This window comes from Typopeltis vanoorti, chromosome 6, assembly GCF_054136105.1.
Source record: "Typopeltis vanoorti isolate ZY-2024b chromosome 6, IOZ_Tvanoo_1.0, whole genome shotgun sequence".
NCBI classification, from domain to species: Eukaryota; Metazoa; Arthropoda; class Arachnida; order Uropygi; family Thelyphonidae; genus Typopeltis; species Typopeltis vanoorti.
In genome coordinates, this window is record NC_143554.1 from 18713849 (window position 1) to 18741062 (window position 27214).

General features: G+C 37.3%; 1 protein-coding gene across 1 annotated transcript in view; it reads left to right on the top strand.

Moving 5' to 3' along the window:
* LOC150105317 (uncharacterized) overlaps window positions 1-27214 on the top strand; it is a 512354-nt gene that overhangs the window by 31168 nt on the left and 453972 nt on the right. Inside the window, exon 3 of the mRNA XM_090393928.1 lies at window positions 25793-26064. Within this exon, the coding sequence (XP_090250054.1) occupies window positions 25793-26064 (272 nt within the window). The remainder of the gene's footprint in view (window positions 1-25792; window positions 26065-27214) is intronic.

Consider the following 27214-nt stretch of genomic DNA (forward strand, 5'->3'; position numbering starts at 1 on the left):
GTGTGTGTGTGTGTGTGTGTGTGTGTGTTTCCTAAGTCTCCACAAAAGCATCCATTTGCGGAAAGAATACGCTTCTGAGTGAATTCAGAATAATCAGTACTGATTATCATTTTTGCAATTAACTTCTGATCCCAAGTATATAAAACTATGTACAATTTCAAATTTATAGGAACCAATTTCAATTTGAAAAGGATTTTTATTAAATACTTCCATTTCTGTTAATGCCAGCATCTCTGAAAACCTTTTCAAGTGCTATGTCAAACAGCAAGCAAGCTAAGCCATCCCCTTGTCGAACACCATTTTTATATATATATTGGATCAGACAACATGTTCTGAATTTTGATCTGACAACGAAGTATTTCTCATTCTTGCTTTAACTAAAGCAAGAATGAGAAATACTTAAAGTGTTCTGTCCCTGCATTTTAATCGATTCTGCTTGTATCCTATCCATTCTTGGAGTCTTATTATTCTTAAGTTTTTTTAATAGCTGCCTCCACTTCTGCATCTATTGGTACTGGTTCAACTGCTTCTAGATATTGTCTCTTGTGGAAGAGAGACAAGATCTAGAAGCAGTTGAAACTGATCAAATATATTTGAATTCAATAGTTAATCGAAATGCTCCGCCCATCTTCCTAGTATTATTTCATTTCCACTCAAACTTCACCCTCCTTATCCCTACATAACTTTGTTCTAGGCTGGAAATCTTTCCGACTACTTTAACTTTTAATAGAAAGATCAAAAAATCATCCTCCTGATATTTCTTCTTTCTATTATTATGTACTCTTTTTTCTTCTTTTCTAGCCGTACGATATTCCTCCACAGCTTTACGAGTGTGGTTCCTTTACTGCATTTTTTTAATACAGTCACACGTTCACATTCTGCATCAAACCCAAAGGTTATACTTAACTCTACTGACTTGTCCTAATACTATGTCTGCTATTGTCACTATGACATCCCTAGAACATCCCAAACCTCATTAACACTCTCACCAATGGTTAGACCAGACAGGTTTTCACTGATTCTCTCACCATATTTGGCTTTACCTCCTAATTCATTCAATCTTTCCTTATTAACATTTCTAATTTTGATCGCAGGTTTTATACCATTTTCCTTCATGATGTAATCCATGTAGATGATGAACAACAGTGGAGATAATGTATATCCTTGTCTTACACCTGATTTAACATCGGATCATCTCCTTCAATTCTCGATTGCGAGTATAAAATCGCACCTTCCATAAATCCATGAGGGATTAAATATTTCTCCACTCTATGATGAGGCTGGCTAACCGCTTTGGATGAAAAGACCTTCAAAAGACCTCCAAAAAGACCTCCTTCAAGTCCTAGACGGACTGAAACCACATTTCAAAAGCAGGATTTGTTTTTCTTCCAATAAGATTAATATATTAACTCATCATCTTGTAATATGATGTAGCGATTGATGTATTTTGGAAGACACCAGCGAATAATAGCGCATTATTATGCTTGTGTTACCAAAAAATGTATCTTCGGGAGTTGCTGAACATACATTTGGCAACACAAGCATAATTCGCTGGTGACTTCCAAAACACATCAATCGCTACATCATTTTACAAGCTGGTGAGTTAATACAATCTCACTGGAACAAAAACATTCCGCTTTTGAAATGTGGTTTCAGTTCGTTCAGGACTTGAAAAAATTTTGGAGGGCTTTTCATCCAAAGCTGTTAGCCAGTCTCGTCATAGAGTGGAGAAACTTAATCCCTCATGGATTTATTGCCCTCTGTGACAAGTTCAAACAATCCCTTCCATTTCAATGGCTTTATCTTCAGTCCAAAGAAAATATTTTGTTTAAAGGAGATGGACTGTCCTCACTGTATGTGTTTTGTGAGTAGAATGTTCAAGTGATCTTCATGGTTTCCATTTATACTGCGATAGTTTTATCCATAGAACGATGATAACAATCTCTGTGCAACCCATCCAGCGCAGTTTCATTATTATTAGTAATCTAGGGCATTAGCTATGGTCTTGAAATAAACGAAGTACAATGCGTCTCGAAACTCAATAAACGTCATACCAAAGATTGACTTTAAATTGAACACAGAACCACAAAGTTAAGAATTTTGAATTCTGTGCTTTACCACATTTAGAAACAAGTCTGCAAACTTAGTTGCTGGTCATAATGAGGTGATGGTGAGCAGAGCATTCATTAGGTATTGACATGCTAATGTTCACGAGCAGCGCGCATGTGCAAATACCACTGAATCATGGATGGCGTTATCGGTGACCTTAGCATAAGCCTAGTAAAACGAGGTGACCTGCGCAGATATCCTGTACAGTTCATTATCCTAAGGGCGGAGGCAATATATGAGTAAACGGTAGGAAAGAGAAGCACTGATAGTTCGTTTTAAAGTTTTTTTAAACAAATAACTTTGATTGGACTGAGATCCATCTTCCTTCTGCCCGTTTTTTTTTTAAACAAAAAAAAACGACCAGAGGGAAGATGGATCTTAGTCCACTGGAACCGTGGTGCCAAAGAATTACCTGAGATAGTGGCTCTTGAAAATCTATTTGGAACAGCATCAAGAATTTTATGGGAGGTTTAAAGCCTTCTTAACAAATCGTGATATGTTAAAAGGGGCGAATTTGGAATTTCATAAAGTGTTTGGAACATGTTTTTTAAGAAGCTTGGAGTGTTCTAACACCCCAATATTTGTTAAATGAACGCAGGAATGACGTAGTCTATCATTAGCCAAAAAATGGTTAGACATCACTGAGAGACCACAGGAGTAGAAGATTGGCCGTAAGATGGCAAAGCTTGGCCATATCCTACGTTTTTAAATATCAGTTACAACTGCACAGGCTTCTCTAAACGTTTTACATGTCCAAAGATGGATTAGGAGGTCTGTCGTGGATCTAAAGTTTCTGGAGAACAATTTTTAAATCCACTTTGGGGAGAAACTATCAAGACCATGAGATTGGTTATTCAAGATTCGTATGCTGTGCTTATGGCGAAAGACCATAAGTAGCATGTGATTCATAGTTGCAGATGTTTGGCTTTTTTAATCTTTGCAAGAGTTGGAAGCAAAGAACGATGCCAGCAGGCTCAGCTAAATCTTTAGATGTTGTTACATTAGTGTTATCTGGTGAAAGACGTGGAAGCACACGTGGACAAAAGTAGCACTCAAGTGGCGCCTTTGCAATAAATCAGAATGCATCATGGCCATTTGCATATTCAAGGATTCATTGACAGTTTCTGGCTTGCTTCACTGCAGGCTAAGAATGAATGAAGTTTGGTGTAGTACTGATTTTTCTTCTTCTTGGACTGCCATTCTATTGGAAAACCTCCCGGATATTGGACGAGAATTTAGAATGAGGTGGATAAGGACAATTTTGGTAATTTAGTCAGAGCAAACTTACTAACAAGAATGAACACTTATTTTAATTGCAACTGCGAGAGAATCTGGGTTTGGATTGTTTGGAATTATGACGAACAACCATGACCACGAAGCCAGTGTGTTATATCTGTTATTTGCGTGTGTTCTTCTGGTCACTTTTCCTATTTTGTGTCGTGAAAAATCCCTCAACACCCCTGTATGAGACCAGTAACTCACCTTCCATTGAAAGCTCTTATAAAAGTTTTTCAGTGGAGCCACAAGGAGGCTCCACTGAGAGTATGAAGAACTGCTACATGCATGATTATTGTTGTTATCATCAGGGACTTCCAGGGAGTCACAAACTAACCGAGGGAGGGCGTAGATCATCAATACCGCTGTCATGCCTTCTGAATTCATCCACATTGGATGCACTCACTGTCTTCAACAGACTCACAGGATTCTGCGAGAGAAAAAATCTAGCTCGCACCCCTTTCTTAACCTCACACCAAGTTAACTTCCACGGATGCCTTCTGGTCCTTTCCACACCTTCCATATAATGAAAAACTTTATCGACCCATATCTGTCCACCAGCGTCTGTAGTCAACGTACTCAATCTGTTATTGTAATCTACATCCGTAATCCTGATAGAGACAAAACAACTTCCTTATCCTTGCATGTCACTATCCGTTTCAACATTGCAATTATCCTCGGAGTTGTATTTGCATTGTAACCTTTGAACTTCAGTTTCCCGTCCACCATAACTCCAAGATCTCTAGTATCATCAATTTCTTGTAACATAATCCCAACACTATACTATGGCATTGTAATTCCTTAGATAAATTATAATTCCACGCACACTCCCCCGTAACTAATTCGAGTTGTGTGAGGACCTAATCATGAATATGTGAGTACTGACCAGTCTACGCGTGAAGTGGAGGATTGAAGCCATCGCTTGACCGCTAGATGCCTGTGGCTTCTAGACCATAATATTCAAAACACTTCACACTTTTTATCAAGTATTTTTACCGCAAAAAGAAATCAGTATCGTTCTTTGTGTATTGCAGTCTGTTTGTAATAATGGTGAGCCAATACCTTCAGTCAGTTTTTATTTTTGTCGTGACATCTAAAGGGATTTAGTCAACTCTAACCTTTTAAAAGATTAAAAAAAAAAAGGAAAATAACTACAACGCTCTGATTATTGAACCTATCGGAGCCTTGTTTTCTAACGTCTGTCCGCCTGTTATCTCTCTTGTATACTAACAGCATAAAGTGTCTTTTTGTTTTTCGTTTTTTTTTTAAATTTAAATGTAAAAGCACAGAAAAAATTAGTCTAAATTCTCACAGGGCGCGTTTATATTCCCTACACGTAACTTTTTCAAGCAATTAATTGAATTAACTAATTCATTTCTTAATTATATAGCAACTAAGTTAATTACACTAATTGCTGGTGATAACCTTTTTTGATGTGTGCGCGTGCACGTCAGCATATATACAGATTCTCCGTTTGTAAACTACACTTGTAAAAGCTATAAAGAAAATATCGAAGTCTTATAATAAGTTTAAATCATCTGTACAATGCTCATTTCGATTTTACTTCTTAATGCTATCTATTTTTTTATTTTTATTTTTTTCTCCTGACAGCACAAAACCTCTTTTGGTGTCAGAGCGCGCGCGCTAATACCACCTATATTTGTTGCACATCTTCTTTTTCCTTTTTTAAGTATTAGGCCTAGTGGCCTGTTACAGAGTTGTCTTTAGCACTTTCAAACCATACTACCCGTCTCGAGGATAAGGTGGTTAGCCCTGTGCCTCCCGGTGTGTGTGTGTCCTATGTCTGTAAATGCGTGTGTTCGCGAGACAGGTTTGTCTGTTTTGCGGGACGAAAAACCAGAGTTTCCGGGTGAAAAAACCCTCAACCTCCGCATGAGACCGGCAAACTCACCCTTCGTCGAAAGAGAGAGACCAGATAAAGGTTGCTCACGTCACGGATTCGAATCGAACCCAGGTCTTTCCGACCAAACGGCTTCATCTATACCAGTATTTCCCAACGTCTTTTGGATCATGCCCCAACTCAACGCCTCAAAGATTTTGATATCCTCCCTCACCGACAATGGTGAGTGTTTTGAGTATATCAGTGATGAGGTGACGAATACAACATCATTTTCTAATTGCCCCCCAAAATATTCAAATTACCCCCCCTGCGGGCGTATGCCCCACGTTGAGAAACACTGGTCTATACTGACTGAGCTAATGAGGCTTTTGTAACACATGTGGCACAATAATAACGAAATATATATGCGATAATATAAGATAGTCAAAATAATCGTCTACTGAAGTGCCCCCCCCCCCCCCCCCAAGATTAAATCCTAAGTGCGCTACTGGGCATAACAGTCCACCAAATCTCTTACAATATATGCTTAAAATAAAAGTCAACAATATTTAATCCTACGAGGAAGTCGTCTGCCTTTTCATAAATGTATATTCTGAGACTACTAATTTGATTGTTGAGATAAATACGGGTTTTTCGTGTGATGAATTTTAACAAAGTTTTTGTCTGTTTGAGCCTAAATAACAAATACACTGGAACAGAAATAATCTCGAGTTTTTCGAAATATAACTAAATATTTATATTTTAAACTTTTCTTGATCAATCCGTCTTCAGAAGGCTCTGCTCTCTTTACGAAATGAGCTTGGAAGCAATGAGGCTTTTCTGCACGAGATCGAACGAGTTCAACTCCCTCGATGTATATTCGTCCGTAATGAAAACTTTATCCCTAATAAACTAAACACCACAGAGGGTTTGCTGCTAATTATTACTTAGCCGCATTTCGCGTGCGAAAAAAAAAATAAAAAAATAAAATAAAAATCTTATAATAACAAGGTGGAAAGCAAAATTGGGTAAAAAATCAACCTCCTCCGAAAATTTAATATAGCCGTCAAAGAGTACGAAACTCACATGAGACAGCAGAAAGCAAAAACACTTGCAGACTTGTGCGCATGCGCGAGATGGGAATGAATGTTAAGAGCATTGATGAGACCGGCTTCAAACTGGTCTGATGATTTATTTACTCAAACGCCTTCTTCCCTGCCTCCCACCCCACTTCCATCTTCCGTGTGCCGAGCCGTAGCTACTAATTGCACTGGTCATTCTTCACTCATGCCGCCTTCGTTTACCCCCTTCAAATAAGATCGCATTTTCACTTTCAATATTCCTTTCTGCAAATTTGTCGCTGGCTACGGGATGTCTGGGGATATTTTGCCGACTCCCTCATGTTTTCTTCCAAACTAACCGCACGCACGCACACACACAGACAAACACGAGCATACGGGGCCCCTCTCGCGCGCACACATAACAGTTGCACGAGCTTGTGTTAATTCTTCGACGTGTCTCTTACGTAAACAATGGCAGCGTTCTTAATTATGTGCTTTATTTCTTGCGGCGCGTGGAACGAACGCTCGAGAGGTGCAGTTTAATTGGGGCTGGAAAAGTTTTTTTTTTTTTTTCCCTCCTAATCACGTCAAGTCTTTTAATTTCTTCGCGAAATATTTGTTTTATTCATTATTCTTGTCCGCAGCCATCGGGACCAATTACAGAAAGTCTAACAGCGAAACTCGATGAAATTAAACAGACTTGGGGAAAAGAACACAAACATTCACAGACACACCCACTGAAGAACGAAAAAAAAAAAAAAAAAAAGAAAGAAAAAAAAAGAAAAAAGAGGATAATAAAAAAAAAAAAGTCTGAAACCTACGTACAGAGCTTGCGCAGTAGGAAAACTTCTATCTGTGATGTCAATTTCAAGTCAGACAGCAAATGCAGTGAAAGCTGACCAAAAAAAAAAAAAAAAAAAAGAGAAAATGCCAACAAGTAACTCATGATTAAAGTTCAGACAGCGTAGAATTCATATAAAAATTACTCCACGTGTGACTTATCTTTTGAGTAAGATTTAAACTATTTCAAGAGCAGCTTCAACGATCGTGTTGTTATTCTTAAAATTTTCTTTAATATTCGCTATAGAAAATATCTAATTTCGAGTTCTATGCGTTAAGTGTGGAGAAATTGTAGAAATTGAAATGTTCAAGGCGTTCCGAACCTTCTGTGACTAACCAGCCTTGGAACTTTATTTCAAAAAACATGTAGATACACAGATTTTTGATACCTACCTAGAAACAAATCCAGTATTTGTTTCAACATCAGATTTTTAGGTAAATTTGGTTTTTATTTCCAGTGAATATTGGAAATAAAAACCAATATTGGTCGACGAAAGTAACTGTAAAACGTCGTGGTATTGTGGTTTATTGGATTATCAACATAAAATTATTTAAAAATAACATTAACGACAATATTATTAGCCTTAAAACCAACATCACTTCCTCTTGGTCACTGTGAAATAAATAGGTCGTATGTTAAAGATATACCGTACAGCAATATAATAAAAAAAGTGTCACATCCTAATAGTTTTTATTAGAAAAGTTGTATAAAGATAGCCACCAAGCATCTATATATGAACGAAATAAGAACTATTGCCTAAAGCATTCCAGTTCTCGTAATCTAGCTAAACACCCCCTGATCAATAGAACTAATAAATGTATATATATGCAACTGTTTGTTCTCTGTGACTAGTGGTGTCACATTCTTTTAATGCTATAGCGGGCAAACTTATGTTGATAGGTTAAGTGATATTCCAGTCTACATAATCAATGCAGTTATAATATGCACCAAAAAATAAACCAGAAACTTGGTTGGTGAATATTTGGCTTCTATATTAAGTTCAGTAGAACATTGTCTTGTGGAAAGACGGACTTAGGGTAGATTACCTCCCCTCCTCCACTATGGAATATGAACTCAGCTTACGCCAACAACATCGAAATATATTTATAATGTTAAACTGGAGTCAAACCAGTAATAATTATAGGTGTCGATGAATAAAATCTCTGGATTTTTTTTCTTGAGTAAGGTTTGTGTCTATTCCAGATGACCTCGATAAAACTATTTCATACAGTTTTTTTTTTTATATATTTCATCATGAAGCCATCTCCACTGATGTTAGAAAAAATTACAAGTACCATCCATATCCCATTGTTATTTAGATAAAGGTATTCCCATAGGGAATATCTTTATTTACAAAAATTCAAATGGGAATTTTTGTAAATCAAAAAATATGCATTTTTCTTGCATCTTTCACTCTTCTTTGAATAAGAATAATGGGGATTTAAGGAACACATTCTTTTGTTAAGCAAAAGAAAAATGGCCGAAATCTCTGCTTGACTAAACCAAACTGCTTAAGGTGGTTTGGATACATGTACAGTACTTCTTAACAGCCCTGTTCTAACTGAAGGGCGAAGGTGACCCAGTTTTTCTTCTGATATATAACAGGGACTTTTTCGTCCAACAAACTGGCTTAGAATTGGTCCACGTTTAGCACAAAAAGTTGGTGTTAGTAAGGCAATATATTAAGTCTGTTTAGTTCTTTTTCCCCCACCTACATAATTCTTTTACCCAATTCTTCTAACATATTAATCACAACTGTATTCTCTCCATGTTTTTTCATACAAAAGTGGGAGGGATTTTTCCTCTGTGAAACTAGGGGTTTTTCATCCCTCGATAAAGACAGAATGGCCACAAACCAATAAGCTGCTCTTATAGTTTTACTCGCTTTGTCCGTGGTTCCAATTAACATCAACAATAACACAACCCCCATGCCCTACATTTACTTTCAGTTCTCCGCCCTTTCCGCGCCCCCCCTGAACTCCGTAAGCCTTTACCTCTCTTTCAGTTATTTCCTCTTTTGTCCACTTACTTCCGTGGATTGGTTATAGATTTGGATCGACCCTCCATTCTTCGTCTTTCCCGGCTAGATCACGCCCTCGTTTAGTGCGACACCCAATAGACATCTGCAACACCATAAGATTTTTTTTTCTCCCTTGTCACCGTTCTTTATTATATAGATTTAAATGGCCCCTCCCCTTCGAGTTTTCTTCATTTGTAGGACGCTCGTGACACTGGTTGCACTCCTCCTGAGGGAAACGTCCCAAAAGTCCTTGGGACCCACGCATGCGCAGGTGTTTGCCCTTCTTTTTCCCCCCTCAAACTTCCTGTTTGCTCCAACTTGTATTGGATGTTGTTTCTATTTCGCATGCGACCTGTGAATATAAAAATAAATAAAACTTTGTGTGTAAAAGGATTGTAATATTGCTACACAATTTTACGTGCATGTACATACCCTATTCGTAAAGGGTCAATATTATTTTCTGCCCTTATCGTTACTGTAATTATATAAAAAGGGAAACAGATATTCTGCCATATCGAAGTCCTGAAGTAGGAAAGAATTTCTAGCACTAGTCTAAACAAGCCTCATAACCCTCTAACTTTTGCAATTATACAGGCCAATAAACATCAGGATGCTCACGGTAACTTATTAGCTACAAGTTGATTAATATTGGAATAATAAAATTGTCAAACAGTATTAGAAAAAAATAGTAGAATATCAAAAGACGTACTCGCATTGCAACCACAGTAAGTGCCGTTCCTTAGGATATATTTTTTGAAATTCTGAGATACCGACATTCTATTGGTTGAATTTATGTTGTAAGCAAACCAAAATACAATTTTGGGAGATTTTAAGAATTAAACCATCCCGTAGTTAGTCTTTTTTGTGTCCACTCTTGGAACAGGATCGATTTGTTATGACAGTAAGACATTAAAATAGATGTTATTGTGAGAAGTATTCTATGTTTGTGTTTCGTATGAACTGGCTGAATATATTCTTCGCTAGCATCACTCTAGTATTACATTTATTGCATCATCAGCCTACTTTGCATAAGGATGTCGCTTGGAATGCAAAAATAAAATACAATTAAAAAAACTAGTTGACATTGAATAACTTGTTCGAAGTGGTATAAATGCGGGCAGCATACCAAACATTGTAATGTAACCAGTAAACAAAGTAGTGGTTAAAGCAACCCAATGATGGAATATCTAAAGTTATTTAACTGTTCTAATAAGATGACAGTTAAATAACTTTAGATATTCCATTATTCAATTGCTTTAACCACTAATTTGTTTAGTGTTTAAGAAATTATAGTAACGTTCTAAATATTAACAATTTTTTGTTAAACTTGTGAGACTGTTGTTGCTTTTTTAGAGTACTGGTTTGACAGTATTTGTCGTGTATCAATTCCCCTCCGCGTATACAAGAGATCGCTAAAACCTACAGCATAGTAGTGCCATGTATCAGCCTCATCAAAGACACAAAGTGAAACTGGTTCAGTGAGTTTGAAGCTCAAAATGTGGAGTATAAAATGAAAGAATGATGGTGGCCAGTTTGGTGGAGTAGCGTCTATGAAAACCTACAGAAGAGAATTAAGACAGAAAGAGAAATGGCATCTTGATTGGAGATCTAAGGTTACCAAAGGTATGAGAGTACATTAATAAGACAAACATCGAAATGAGAATGTGGTTTGTTTATCCATGGACAGGCTTTTGAAATTTGGCTTCTGTTAGATCGTGTGGATGAAGTGTTTCATACGAAACACTTCACAAATCCTGAAATTTTCACGGAACACCTTGGTTATTTTGCAATGTATTAACTAATAATTAATTTAGCTGATTTTTGTTATTAATTAATAATTACTTTTATTTAAATTCCCAAATTAAAATCTTTTAAAATTAAAATCGCCCATTGTTGTAATTGGCTTGCAGTAATTTTTATGATCGGTCATAAACAGAGGTATTCCCTTTCCCAAATGTTGAAAGGGAATGTTATTAGGCGTTCTGGGTTTTTCGACATATTCATGAATATTATTCTCCTCAGAATATTTCCACTATAAAATATTTATTCATGAAAAACGCTTAGAAAACTAAAATGACAAATTCTGGGAGAACTTCTCTCGGAACACTGTTTGGGAAGCCCTGTACTAAACTGTCATCGATAGATAGATAGATTCATACAAATGTCTGTGAACTATTGCCTGTGTAGGATGTGGTAAGAATCATCTAGTCCGGACACATAGGATGATGTTATTAGAGAACCATGGAGAAGTGTAATAATCCTTATGTAATATGAGAACAGTTTTGGCTCTGCTTCTGTGCTATCGTATCTGTGACTTGCATCTGAGAATATCTGTGTTTATAAAGCGCGAACGATTACACACTGTCCAAGAAAAACATAGCAGCCTTCAAATGTTAAAAAAGTCGGATATGCAACTGAAGAAAAAAAACAAACGATTCCAAGTGGGTCTAACTGTGCCATTTGCTCGAGAAAGGATAAGTTGATGTCGACGGCGCTTTGTTAGTTAAGGACAAAGGCAATTGCTTTAGTAAGCACGTTGGAAAAATCATGAATAATAAATACAGTAATTCAGAAATAATACAAATGGTGGTTGCTACTGCTTGGGTACGTAACTCGACTTGTACTCTCTCCGAGTGGTTTGCAGTCTGGTGAATTCGAACAGCTGATGCGTGATATCTTCTTTCTATGCATGGCTAATTTTTAAATAGGATGCGTTTATGGAGCGAGAGTGAGAGAGGTAAAGAGATGCGGGAAAATGATGTTCTATTGTCGTGAAATTTGCATGATGATTTTCTAGGTCAAAAATCACACAAGGTCGTCTAGAAAACTCCGCTTTTACGAGACGTGTATTGCGAAAGAGGAAAATATTTCGCTCATCTTCAAAACAGGTATTTTAAATGTTGGTTGGGAACAGTATTTCCGGATAAATATCTTAATCTCTGTGCTTGTAGAATTTTTAAACACCCACCCATTGGAATTTAGGCAGATTATTTCCGGATTAAAGTTGTACAAAGCATTCACTTTGTCGAATTTCAAAAGTGCGCATTTGAAATGCTTCAGAGAATGCGTGGAGGAATTTCTGATGACGATTCTTCTAATTATCTCAATAAACAAAAAAGAAAAAATTATCTCGGTTATTAATTCTTCACGTAATGTCGTTCCGTTCACATTCTTTTATTTAACGTCTTAAAAAAACATAAAAAGTCATAAAAGAACAACGAAGACACGTGTATTGTCTTGATCTGTAGAGCGAGGAGATTTTACTGTTGCTTCGATTTGGCGTCAGTTCATTTTTCCTCCCCCATCGCGTCTTTTTATTTATTCGGATATCCACTAAAATTCCGCGAATTCTTTCTCCATTTTATCCAGATGAAGTCGCCTATCTGCTTACTGAAATGGGATGTTCATGTAAAAGAACTAAACCTAACTGCGCCATCAGTACTTGTGAATATTGCAGATATTCTGAAACTCATCATGCAAATTTAGAAACCTTGGAATCTGCGAAGTTATTGGCGTATTTTTGTTGTTCATTGCGTTATGTATTTATCTTGTACGTTCATCTAGTATTTCTCATAAAACAGAGTTAATTTGCCATCAGTCACGCATGCGCAATTCTGATTGTGTTTGTCATTATAATCTCATTGGTTGATGGATGAGATAACCTTCAAAATAACTTCAAAATCCCTTGGAGATCTTTATGTAGTCACATTTCTGCTGGGAACTAAGGGATCTACTGCTACTATCGGGTAGTTATTTCACTCCTTTACAACCACGGTAGTTTAACTGAATCCTGGTATCACAAAACTACCACTTGAAATAATTAATATGCGACTACGGACCGAAACAAATCTGTTTATAGCTTAATATGGTTGAGATAAACTGTAAATTCCTGTGGGTCTTAAACTAAACTTATTGGTTTTTTATTCGATAGCAAATTAGAAAATACATTCCATTTAAAAGAACATTCAAATGTAAATGTTTTTTTTCCTGTCTGGGTAATAGTATCAAATAAAATGAACGTAAAAAACTTAATGTCAGGGGACTTTATTTTTAATTGCATTTTGATTCATCGTATTAAGAATATGGAGACTAGCTAAACTTGCTATGAAATAAATAACTTGGAAGAGCAGTAATAGATTTTTTTGAACTAATTTGTTTCATATAAGGTCTTCGCTTAGTTTGGTTACAATTTCAACGTGGTTTTCACTCTCCAAAGTTTTTTTTGTCGCCTGTACTACGGGTAGGTCCCATGATATTTCTACGTTTCAAGCGACTTAAGGTTTTCATGTCGGGATTCGAACCACGCTCGGGCAACAACTTATCTGCAGAAGTCAGTTTTTTCAACAAATGTCCACGATTTAATAGAGAATGATTCGGTGTTTGTGTGATAGCAGTAGATTAACAAAAAAAGAACACTAATTTAAAAGAATAAAAAACGTGTCGATGCGAGTACCAGAGACTTAGTAGCCTAACTCATTCTTAAACACGTATACGCCGTGCGTGTATTTCTTCCTTCTCTTTCTCTCTATGCTATTTAAATAATCAGTAGCATGTCGGTACCACCTTCGAATACACGATCAGTATTATTGCCGTCTGATTCCTTGCCCCTGTCGAGACGACTAGGACAGGTCGTTCTTGTCACAGTAATGTATATTTGTACAAATTCAAGGTCACCGAATAGCGAAAGTGCTGAAGAGGCAAGCACTCTCGTACACGCAATAGAACTATCCAAACGATCGTGAACGGTTGTGACATCTCTATTCCCCACGCAATGGGCTGGACAAGTTTTATTTGTCCACAATAGTATCACGATCTGGACGTAATGATGTCTCCTGGCTAGACATTTTACTGTCATTTGAATCCATTACATTTATAAGGCACGCTAAAGTCTACCTTATGTTTTTGTCTGTGTGTCTCCCAGTTGCTCTTCCTTATAGTCTCTGCATGTCCCCTTCTAGTACCATCCGTGAGAGTATATTTCTGCAAGGCCACTGTCATCATTATATACTTCAGAATGTTTCCGACACCTCTTATTTCTAGAGCTAATTCCACCTTTCTCCCAAACAGAGATGTTCTGTCCATGTGCTCTCAGCAACTACACTAACACGAAGGTTAAACTCATCACACGTTGATTCCGAATGTTTGTAAGATAGTGCAAGGTTTCACGTGACCTTGTCTGAATACATAAAAGCAATCAGTAATCCGATTTATGTGCATCTGTTTTGTTTAAAAGAGAAAAACCTGTTGAATCTATAAAAGTATGCCTTTAAGGAAACAACATAGTTTTAGGATGATGAAATAATAACTAGACAAACCTCAAGAATAAACCGGATTGTGTCAAACTACCTTCTTTCATTTCTTATTGTGTTTTTTTTTTTTTTTTGCTGCTGACATGTTCTAGACAACTTAAAGAAGTTGTGAACTCTTCTTAGAACAGACCACCCCTTTGATGTCAACTTAATTTTAATGTAATATAAGTCGAGTATTAAAGAAACGCATAGAAATTTCCGTTGCTTCTAGACTTGACTTATTCGCGTGTATCGAAGTGATACAGAAGCTGTGGTATTTCCTAGCCTCTGTGGATACAGAGAGGTCCACCGGCTTGGCATGGGTCAACATCCCTATAGCCACCAGTCCTCCAGAGAGGATGAAGAACAAGGAGTGGTGGAACATATAGTAGAACAGGTGGTTAATTATGTAATGTCTAGGATGTAATTGTTTCTCCTAGCCTCCAGGCCTTCAATACGATTATCCAATGAGATTTACTGTTTGCAAATAGTAACTTAGCTATTCGAGTGCTTACTGCATTTGGCAACCTGCCAACTCGAGCGACTTCCTTGTGTGTGTTAGCTCATTTCAGTTGACCTGTTGTACTGTGAAAACAGAAAAGAATTTGCCCTGTAAGCGCTAAGAAAATGGCACCAGCCTCTTTCTCTTTTTTTCCTCCTGTTTTTTTTTTTTTATCTTTCTCTAGAAGCTAACGGTTCATGGTAAAGAGCCTTTCTATTGTCTGTAGATTTGTGAGAAAGGCGAACGGCTTAACGAACCAAAACATTTCTTTAAGAAATTAATAAAGTTTTTAGTTTGGTATCCCCTCACTGTGTCTACCTACGGTGGCTGTTATTGTTCTGTACATCTCCCATGGGAGTAGCCAAAGCTGGTGATCACGTTTTAGCAATGCAAATTAAAATACGTACATCTTTGCTAATTACTGAATAAAAGATTTTAATCTGGCCCTGGAATCCTTTCTGAAGATTCGTTAATTGGATAAAATCCAGACGGTATTAATGTGCAAATCGGCGCGCGCAGCTCAGCTAAGCCACGTGAAAAATAGGCTGGCGAACATCTCTCACTTTGTTTTGAGACACCAGTAATTTACCTGTTCTAGCAGCATGCTGAGTCTGAGATTAAACTGCGTATTTTTTTTTTCTCTCTCTGTCTCTCAGTCGCACACCAAACTATAGCAAAAAGATTTAAAAAAAAGGAGAGCGTTTATTAGAGCAGTCTGTCCACCCAGAACATTGAGTTTGTAAGTTGAGGGTTTAACCAATTTCCATTTATCATTCAGTTGACGCAAAAGTGAATTTAATACTTCAACAAGGCTACATTCTTCTCACTTTAAATTACTCCAAACAAAGATGTTAGGGAGGAAAGGCGTGGGTGGTTACTAATCTTCTGTGGTGTTCCTCCAACGATCACACACACTTCGTCAAAATGCTTCATACGAACAAACCTCGACATACATTTCGGTCTCTTTATGGACAAAAGAGATTTCATACGTATCATGAAATCTCTTAAGTTCCTTGACCTAACGAATGCTTTTGACCAACTGTTCCATCATCGGCTTCACAGTTCTTAAAGTTACAGATGACCTGTCCATAGATATCAACTTCAGTACATAAAGTATCCTGTATACGACATTTAAACTGTTAAACCTTTTAACTCTTTATTATTACAGATTAGTTTATTATATACTTTGCTAACAAATACGGTGCCATCTCGAGACATACATTATTCTGGTAACTCCATTTTCACTCGACTTCACAGTGCGATTGAGTTTTATATACTACTGGAAACTAAATACACTGCATCATCTAATACGTGGCTCTTTGCTATTACTCAGGCAAAGGTTTTTATTTTTTATATCAACAATTCAACTGTAAGTGCGCGCACACACACACATGCTGTTTATTTGGTTAAATATATTGTGGCGAGTTCAGACAGACTACAAAAAGTTTCAGCCAACTCACATGCTCTGTCTCTTAAAATCCCGAAACCTTTATTTTTATTACAATTTTTTGTAAATCAATTTGCAACTATCTGAAGCATCTGATAAATAATGAGTGCGAACAGCTGTTGTAATACGGACCGTGCGTGAGGTAAACTGTTGTTTACAGGGGGAAGCTCTTGAGCCTCCTGGCATAACAAATAGCTTGCAGCTGCTTACATGGAGTCGATGATAAAAAAAAAAAAAAAAAGAATCGTGTGAATTAAGTTGATCAAAAGGGTGAGTCACAGCAGGTCGTTATAAATGCTGCATCATTGGCTGTTAGCGTTGATCACGCTGGAGCTTTGTTAGAAAAAGTCTAGGGATGGTTTTTAGCTTTTTTTTTAAAGATTTCATTATAAAAAAACTATTTGTGTTATTACATACTTATACAAACCAATAGAATTGATTTGTATAAGTATGTATCACAAATCACAACACGTTTTGATAGCAATATTAACTAACCAACTAAAACAAGTCATATGATGTGTACATCTTTATGTGTACTTTGTGTACATCTTGGAACACGACGTTATGTGTACAAAGATGTACACAATTACTGGAGGACATTATTAAAAAAAAAACAAAAAAAAACGATAGCATCTCGCTATGATGAGATACAATATTGCACATTTTCTCGAGTTGGATTGGAAATTGCAGCCAGAGATACGAAAACTCCACCCATTCTCGTCCGTCAATAGATGGGTTCTAGGCAATTTAATGCTGTATGCTTGCCATTCTCTGCTACATCCCTTTAAAAATAAGTATTGTATATCTGCAGGTGTGTGTGTCTGTTTTCATGGGAAAACTCTCAGCTTCACTTGTAAAGCCCTGATAAATTTCGTCACATCCTAGAACTAGAACCCAGATATTTCCAACCAAAGGGTTCGTCTATATCGACTGACTATGAGGCTCCTCGACCTATGAACCAATATATATTAGATCTGGTAATTGTGTTCTCTAACAGCATTGTCTGTTTTCTTGGAGGGGGTTAAAAAAAGCGAGGTTAAATGCTTCAAAATCCTTCCTCTCTGTGATGGGATCTTTATAATATTCCTTACGTCTTAGAAGGGGGAAACCCAGGTCTTTGAGGCCGAAGAGTTAATGTAATGTCAGACTAATGTTGCCACGACTGTGCTACGCAGGAGCTTCTTCCCAACTACTAGAATTATATACTGTATGTGTTGGTGTGCAATACGCTAGATAGTAGATGTACGTACCATAGTAGCATGGTGATCGTGACTCTTATCATGTAGATTTTAATGGTATCGTCAGTGAATAATGACGTATGGATTAGTCTGTTAACACCAATTTAAAAGGTTTGTTTATACAAGTGTCCAACCGGGATGTTCCACGCGTGTAGACTACAAAAGGGAAGGTAGAATAGTGCTTTGTGTTCTCTTTTTTTTTTTCATTTGTATCCACATGTTTTACGGTGTAAGTCACGCGCATTCAGTACACCTATGGGATCTGTAGCATTTGTGGGAATTCGTCGAATCCAACAAAATATTCATTCTCCGACTGCATTTTTATCTTCAGCTGTTAACTAACCACACACCACACGACTCTGGTGTGCTTGTAGCAGCCTACGTTCGTTTTTCCTTTTCTTTTTTTTTGATCAAGCTTTCGCTATAAAAAAAATAAAAACAGGAATAACCGGCCTTACAACGCAATTTCAACGAAGAAAATATAATTTTTTTCCCCTATCCTATTTTGCATGAGTTGCATAAAAATTTTTCCTTACGCAAGTTTACTGTTCAGTTAAGGGGAAATAAAGGCTGTAAAAAACATTGAATTGATAGCTTTGTGATTAATGTAATAGTGTATTTATTCTATCTATCAAGTAATAAATGTCTTTTTGAACTTGCTCATAAAAAATATCATTTGCATGTGGCTACGATTGTTGTTAGTTCATAGCTTCCCAGTAGAAGTGGTTGTCCTTGAGTCACTTCCTGTTTCGTATTCAAAAATGCCAAATAGGATAGAACTACATTTAAAATTTCTCCCGTTACTGTGATGTTTATCGTCGAGAACTTCAACTGTTTTAAATGCTTTTTATAACGCTGAAAAAATATTTTTTGAAAAGCGTTCTATCATTCCTTTCTTAACTGGTTTGTTATATATGTAGTCAACTATGTTAATACATTTATTAGAAAACATAAATTTTAACTCAACACACACACACACACACACACACACACACACACACACACACACACACACACACACACACACACACACACACACACACACACACAGTCGGCTCTGAGCTCCTCGTTCAATGTCTTCCTGCCAATGATATAACTTAAAATACTTCTCATGACAATTGTGATAACCGGACTCTCCTATCATGTGCAAAAAATAATAAAAAACAAACGAATATTTTATGTAGGTAGCGCTTCGTCCATTTCAGATTCAGGCACATCGCACTTCAAACCAAATACTATGGCTGACTAGTCATTCTACCCACTTAATACTTAAAAACAAACTGCTGAGAGTGTGTTTCTGATGAGAGTATCTTGCAAAGAACTCATTTGTAAGCTAATAATAATTACACAATGACAATCCATTGTATTTATCTTAGATAGGTACCTCTGTAGCGTACTTGGAAGATCAACCGTGTTATTCCAGTTGGAAAGAACTGGTTTGGAATATATTTTAGGACGTCAGAAATCTTTATAAGGGTTTTTCCCAGCTGAAGGCAAGTTAGCTGGTCTTTTATGCAGGTGAAGGATTGTTGTGCTGCGTCCAAACCAAAAAATTGAAGAACAAACGTGGTTTGTTCTTCTGGTACAGACATAATACACTAACCTCAGAGTCTTAGTTCCTCGGGGCGTAAACAGACCACCACAATCACCCTGCACTAATCTTTCTGCATAAAGAGAGTCCACTATCATTCATCCCTTACATGTGGACTCTAAGGAGAGTCCACTATCATTCATCCCTTACGAAAAATGGGAGAAATTTTCACCGATGAGCAAAAACTAAGTTCAGAAGCCATGAACCATACGTATAAAAAAGCCAGTTGAAAATAATAAAGAGAGAAAGATGAAACCAGAGACTCTTTGATCAAAGGGAGGGGGGGGATGACTACAAATCAGTGATGAATCGTAAATCTGGCAGTTAACGCGGAACCAGAAAATAAGAACAACAAAAAACAAGACATAGAAGAAAGAACGAAAAGTAGAAAATTTAATTATTCTACGCATCCCGAAATCCAGTCGAAGAAAAAACAACTAAAGGGGATGAAGAATCTCCTCGGTCTGTCACGGAGAATTTTCCCTTTGCTTGGTCTCAGCTTCCTCTTACACATTCCGCATCTGTCGTCCTGACTTCCTCCATCATTTACCTCGGCACCGACAACAACACGAATATTTCTCTTTCGAGGATGCATCGCAGGGAACTTCTGTGTCTCCGTCTTTAACTCCCGTTCTTCTTCCTACCCCCCCCCACTCTTCTATCTTTCCACCCCCCCCCCTCACGAAGTGGTCCAGAGCCATCACTGCCGCAGTTCTCTGCTCCTCGTGTATAATTAACCACATCTGTGTAGCTCGTGCAATTAGTCCTGATGGCACATCGCCTGCATAGATTGCTGGGAGGAGAGGATGGGTGCCGAGATTAGGATATGAGCTTGATGCAGGACGATGGACCGTTCCGCTTGGACACAAGGCACGCATGCGCAACGATACCCTCGCAATAGAGAGAGAGAGGGAGCGTGACATTAAGATTAAAGTTTTACACGTTGTACTTTTCTGTCTTGAGACGTGACCAAAACAGGTTATCGTCAGAATAATCTTGGCCTACGCTACAAGATTTCTTACTTGCTTATCCGGGCAACTGAACTATCACACTTTATAAAATTGATTTTTTTTTTCTGTCAGATGAACCAAGTTAGTTAAATCATGACATACGACTTGTCAGAGATGGGTATTCACTTTTGAGAAGGGAATCTTGATCAACAATTACGTGATTTTTTATTGTTATTCTTTCTATAAAAACATTTTTACAATCTAATTGGACTCAAACTACGTTTTTAATGTACGATCTGTCCATCCGTATGTTACTATCGAGTCCAAATCAATCGGTAGATTTTAAACTCCTATGGAGTAGACACTTCGTACAATTCATCAAAAAAACAAATTAAACTCTTTGTCTCCGCCCAAGAAAGATTGTACACCTACAGTACATTCATCCCATGGGTGGGCTAAGGATTTTTTCAATTAATACGTTTTTTATTTATTTTTTACATGGTCTCGAAACGCTAGTCTAGAGACCAAACACGGAACTGTTTCAAGTCACTTCAGAACTCCAATAACCAAAGCAGTGGGCTCACACCCACCAATGAAGCTCATCTAAAGACCATCAGGATTCAAGCCAACAGAATTCCAACCCACAGATTGTTGGTTGCAGAGCGGATGCGCTGATCACTCGGCCAACTAGAACAAGATCGCTAAGTTACATCACTGGAATACTTTGAATAGAATCCTCGATCTTTTTCCTTTTTGTTCTCTGTTTTGCTTCCAAGTTTAATTGTATTGTTTAGACCTAAAATGCGTTGGTTATCCGACAATGTAAAGTGTCAATTTTTTTAGGAGAAACGGGGTTGGAACTGGATTTTCGTCCATTTTTCTGGAAGCGAGTGCATTCCATGTTGCTTTCTGTTTTAAACCTCTACTTTCGTTTCTTTTTTTCCCGGTCTGATCGCTTAGAATGTCTCCTATTTCTCTTGAGACAGCGTGCTCATCCTCCTCCTCTATCTCTCCTTCGTTTCCTTTTTTTCCCCGCCTATGTTTCCATGTCGCACTTAACTATTAACCCAGCTGCTGTTTGGAAACGCAAAGTCAGCCATGCTTTAATTTGCTCTTCATTGTTTATATTCCTTAGGTAAGGTTCGCGTGGCCTCAGGTTGATTGATGCTTCTCGCCGCGCGAGGCTTTTTATGGGTGGGGCAACTGGCAAGGGGGATGAAAACTATTTTCACTAGAACTGCATCTTCTATGTGCGTGTGAGAGGTGAGAGCTCACCTGAGGGGAACGCTGGTAATTATGATGTTTTGACAAACATGCAGACTCAGAGCGAGGACATATTTGTCTTTCATTCGTTTGCCTAAAGGAAATAAGCCTTAAAAGAGCCCCAATGTACTTTTCTGTATGCCATCTTATTAGGCATCTCTATTCTCTGGTGACCCTATTCAATGAAGATTCTTTACTCGAATTTCTCTCTCTCTCTATCTGTCGTTCGTCAAATTTTTGGTGCCCCGAGTGTTTTTACAGAGGAACTTAATTTCATTTTCATGTTTGTCTTATTGGTTGGCTACGTTTACCAAAGAAAATATGTTGAAATGAGAGAGAGAGAGAGAGAGAGTGAAGAAGCGAGAGAGGAAAAGACTTTGTTGAATTAAAACATTTCTATTCTAAGTAATGATGGACTAACTGTTCCCTTGTGTTGAGCCATTCTTGAGATAGCTGCGGACCGTCTATGGTCATGGCTTTCCAATGCTGGCAGTTGATTGCTCCATGTTGTAGACGTTATGAGAAAAAACTAACAAACAATAATTAAAATTTGTATTGGCTTACATATCATTCGCATACAAAACCGACAAGCATTGAAAATGATACTGGATATCAGCTGATCTTCAAATACCTCGCAGATTTTTAAGGATTCTTGATCCTTAAAAATTTTGGGAAGGCCAACCGATCTTTTTAACATTTTTTAAAGCGGTTTGTGAGTAGTGGAAGGGATGGCTGCTTACAAGTCTGCCATTTTCAGTATACTAATATAGAATTACCTCAGATTTCGTATGTGATCATGACCTGGATCTCACATATGACGATATGCGATGGGCATCTTCATTCTCATTAAAATATCCAGGTCATGATCACATACGAACTCTGAGGCACTTCTATATTAGTAAATGGCAGACTTGTAAGCAGCCATCCCTTCCACCACTCACGAACCGCTTTAAAAAATGTTAAAAGATCGGTTGGCCTTCCCAAAACGGACTTACGGTGGGGGAGAAAACTTCTCCGTATAGTACGACATTAATTAAAATCCCCTCAAAGTCCAGATTTATCCGTGAACCCCCCCTCCCCATCCCCGAGTGGTGGGGAAAGGAAGTGTAAGTAGGTTTACCTCTTCGTGATTACCACCGAACTTCCAGCCGGAACAGCGGTGACGTTTCGCCTGGCGAAAGGTGTATCTCGCTTTCACCATTTCCCAATGATTTATGGGTTTAAAATTGCCGTCTGATGTATTTTTAAAGGGCACGTGAGTGAGTGACCGAGTCTTGGCCAGCAACGTGTAATTTCGGACAGAAAGGGGCTCATTACTGGCACTTGAGACAGTACTAGCCCACCGTACATCGGGCGGTTCTGAGACGGGAAATGTAGAAGATAGATTAGGCCCGACTTTTCGTGGCCGTGTTATTAGCTGCATACCTTAAGGAGTTGACATCCCAACAATGGTTTTCTTCTATCGTCACCAGATGGCCTTTCAAGCACGGTGTTAGGGTAAGTTTCACTATTATTGTATACTGGGACCAATTTATGTAATGATGAGGGGTAAGAATCCCTTATTGCTCATTACGTAATCTCTTGATGGACATGTTTTTTTTATCTTCGGCAATTTTCTTGAAAAAAAAAACCCTCTCCTTATATGTCAGAACCCATCATTCAGATTATTTCACATGTATTTGGAAAGTTTTGACAAGTAAATTAAGCACACGTTTCATCAGTGTAGTAACGTAACCCTAGAAACCCCGTATTCTAATTCTTGAATCAGGATCGGGTTTGAATTGTTCTTCTTACTAAAGACTATGTTGAGATCTTGAATTAGAACACATTTTTGCTGTTTAAAAGTTTGCAAAATACAGATATTTTGGTTTATTTGTCATTACTGAACTACCCGTCTGTGAATTATGCATGTTATATAGTCGCTGTTTATCCCTGATTTCTTCATTTGGTGAAGAAATTAAAGATAAATAGCAGAGCAACTCACTCGGTGAATATCAATGAGTGGCTTTGATTGGAGTGTGTGAAGAAAAGAAATATAATAGTGTTGGATTACGGATGTAATTTGATAACAGCAGTCACTAATCTTTTCTGATTATTTTGACCCACGCCAACTTCTTAACTTGGAACCACGTGGTTTAAAAATGACTGTTGACACGTGCTGTCCTTGCAAAAAAAGAAAAAAAAAAGTCATTCTACGCTGTGAAACTGTGCATTTGTCTTCCGTCGTTTTGATCTACGGTGTCATACACAATGGACATCACATTCCTTTGCGTGCAACTCGATCTTCAAGGTCAGCTAAGAGGGTTCAAGGTAAGTCATATTTAAAATGAGAAAACAAAGACAAGCACGGACAACATTTTGATGTATGAACGTAGAGTTCGTCTAGTCTCTGCGATAGTAATGTTCCCTTAAAATCCGTAGTCCCTCCCCTTGTATTCACCCCAGCAAAAAAGTGATTATCTATTGTAGTATGATGTAAATTATTGAGCACAAATTCATAACATTTACATGTTTTTTAAATTTTTTCATTAAGTTTCTGTAAGTGGATGGCTGAAATAGATCAAGATTTGAAATAATGACGTCACAAACCAATTGATTGTGTACAGCGATCATGTTTAAACTTGTGGTAAACGATGGTATTCATTCCAAGAAACAGTTGCAACTACTTGGCGCTTTTTTTTTCTTTTTTAATTCCGGACAAAGGTTACAGTCTTCGTATTACTTTAGGAGGTGTGTTATTGGAGACTTACGCACTGAACCTCAACATCTGCACTCATAAAAATTGAACTTCTAATAGCGATAGCTAAAAAAAGAGAAGAGGAAGAAGAGAATTGAAATATGATATTGATATAAATGCATAAAAAAAGGTAGCACAAAGTTCGATGAAATCAAAGAAAACTGATATCTTATGTACATAACAAGACACAAATAGAAAGAAGGAAGTGTGCAGGTTGGGTACAACGAATCGTACCATTTCCTACACTTAAAGCGCGGTACTAAACAAACCAGCTGTTAAGTGATTCTTATATTACTCAGATAGAATGCAGAAATTAAAAATGGAATAATAAATGAACATGAAAATGTTCATTTATTATTCCAATGTGTATGTCTTAAAAGAGAAAAAAAAAACTGAATTGCCATTCGGGATTGATTAGCCAGTTCATAAAGTACATGACCTTCCAAATGATCACGTGTTTCCACGAGATAGTGAGCTGAAACTCAGTCAAGTTCGTGGATGCAATTAATGTCTATTTACACACTTACTGACTTCCCTAAACATGCTAAAAAAGCTCTGACAGTGCTTGTGGCAATTTCCACTCTCATCCTTGATCTTCCAGCGATGGGAGACAAAGGCATCTTAGAGAGACAGAGAGGCAAAGTGAGTGAGTGAACTCTATAGTCTAAAAATGGCACTGGAGGTGACCTTACAAGTAGCGTATGAGAGTTTGGTCTTATACCAAAATAACCGTTTATTTTTTTTATTAATAATTCATTCACCTGTACACAAATTTTGAGAAATAGTTTGATTTACATGTAACAATATTGTATTGATATAAGAAAAAGATTTATTCTATTGTATTTCATATCTAAAACAATATTTAATTATCATTCTATGTTTTGAATGCAAGCATTTGATTTTTATATTGTTTAACAAATACTTGATTATTTTTATCTGTTTTTTCAGGCAGCAGAATAGTGACGTATGTGGCATAGAGAAGTGAAGACGTCTTTTAACTTATAAAAATCAATGGCTATTCAACTCAAATTATTTTAATAATTCTAAGCACTCCTATTGCTGCTAATATGGTATTGCTTGAGAACCTTAAGGCATAAGAATTACCAACAATCCAAATTTGGTCCAGATATAGTTGAACTCGTCTAAGCAATGCAACCTGTGGAAGTGCAGACTCTGAACGAAACGAAATACAAACGATGTCTTGTATAAGAAATACGAGTTCATAAGGTGGAGCGTTCTTTGTAATGAATTAATGGTGTGTCCATTTCCACAATTTTCTCTCTTAAAGGGTTATTTAGTTGGGTTTCTTTGAAGTCAGGGTGGTTGGGGAAAAATCTAAAGACGTTTCTGTATATTACTATCTAAATAAGCTATGCCTATCGTCAACTACAATTGTTATGCCACACGTAAACCACATTTAGTCGAAAACTTTCTGCTGCTTGGAAACTTCCGTTGAATCACTCAAAATATTTGAAGCTTTGCAATGTCCCTCTAATCTCCCATCCTCTTCATTCTTAACCGCATCCGCGTGCAGTCTGTCCACTACGGACTACAAAGCCCATGCTTTGTATAAGCATCTAATTATCGATCCATGTTACGGACCAGTGATTCTCTCATCTTCTCTTTACAGGCCCCGGGAGCAGTTTGGAGGAGGCCCGCGCGAGCGGTCTGGACTCCTCCCAGATGCACAGCATCTATGGTAGTCACACTAACAGAGCCAACAGCAATAGTAGCAGCAGTAGCCCCCCTGTGTCCACCCCAAGCTCCAGTAGTTCTATGCTAGTAGTACCCCAGCCTATTAATGCCGCAGTCAAAGCTCCAAATCTTAGTGCCCCAGGCACTCCCGCTGGTGCTGCCACCAACGGTACGGGCCGGAAGTACCAGTGCAAAATGTGCCCCCAGGTAGAGTGCTTTTATCCAACTTATAGTAACTGTATTTGTTCAGCTGCATGCTTGTTTTTTTCTGTACATAATGTATAATGTTTGTCATTTTTAATAAATCAAAGAATGGAATATTCATGGTATTTAAAAATAAAAATAACGATATTAAAACATATGCTTCTTTTAATTCAAACAAGTGGTGTTAACTGACGATAGCCCTAAATATATAAAAAATAATAATTTTGCGACTTTAAAAATATGTGCATCAGAACAAACTTATCTTACTTGGAAAATTAAGTAAACCAGAGCTTCGTCAGGGACCACACTTGTAATAAAGTGTTATATATTTCTTTTATACTAAAAAATGAAGAAAAAAAACTGTATTTCATAGTAATATTAACGATGATTGCCTCAGAGAATCATGGACAGTGTTTGATATCCTCGATTTAAAACTACGCTATCCAGTTTATAATCTGGAAGGATGAGATCTCAACGTCCATAAATGTGTGCCAAATGATGAATATAAGTGAAATGCTATATTATTTTTTTTATTTAAGCAAAGAAAATCTAGACATTTCTATTTAACAGTCGGTTAGCATAGCACACTTTAACCAGAAGTAGTTGAATAGTACGATTGAGAAATCATACCAGGATGATATTTTCTTTGTTCTGCAAATTTTTTTATTTTATACTGTAGACGAGGACTTTTACTAAAACCAGACCCTACAGACCCATTTAAATATGCAAATAATGATTGAATTTAAAACAAAAACAGATGATGAATGCGTGTATACGTTCCTTTGCAAGCACGTAAAGTTACAAAGCTGTTACTGGTGTTTATCTTTGGATTTTGGACTATCGAATTTCCCAATTTATAAAAATATCCTCGCTAAGAAACACACCCGGAATCGAAATAGTTTGAAAACATATCCATTTTTATCTAATATTCAGTAAGGAATGAATCTCATCATGGTGATCACACGACTTTCCATTTTGTTTTAATCCCAAATGCTTTGTAACTAATGTTATTGACATCGAATGCTGCATTGCCTGCTGCACGAGTTTCCCATCGCATCCGCGGGTAGCCCACACTAAATTCCCCGCTATGGTTCGCATTCCCTGAACGATTTCTCCTCAAATGATTTTTGACTCCATTTTAATCGACACTGAT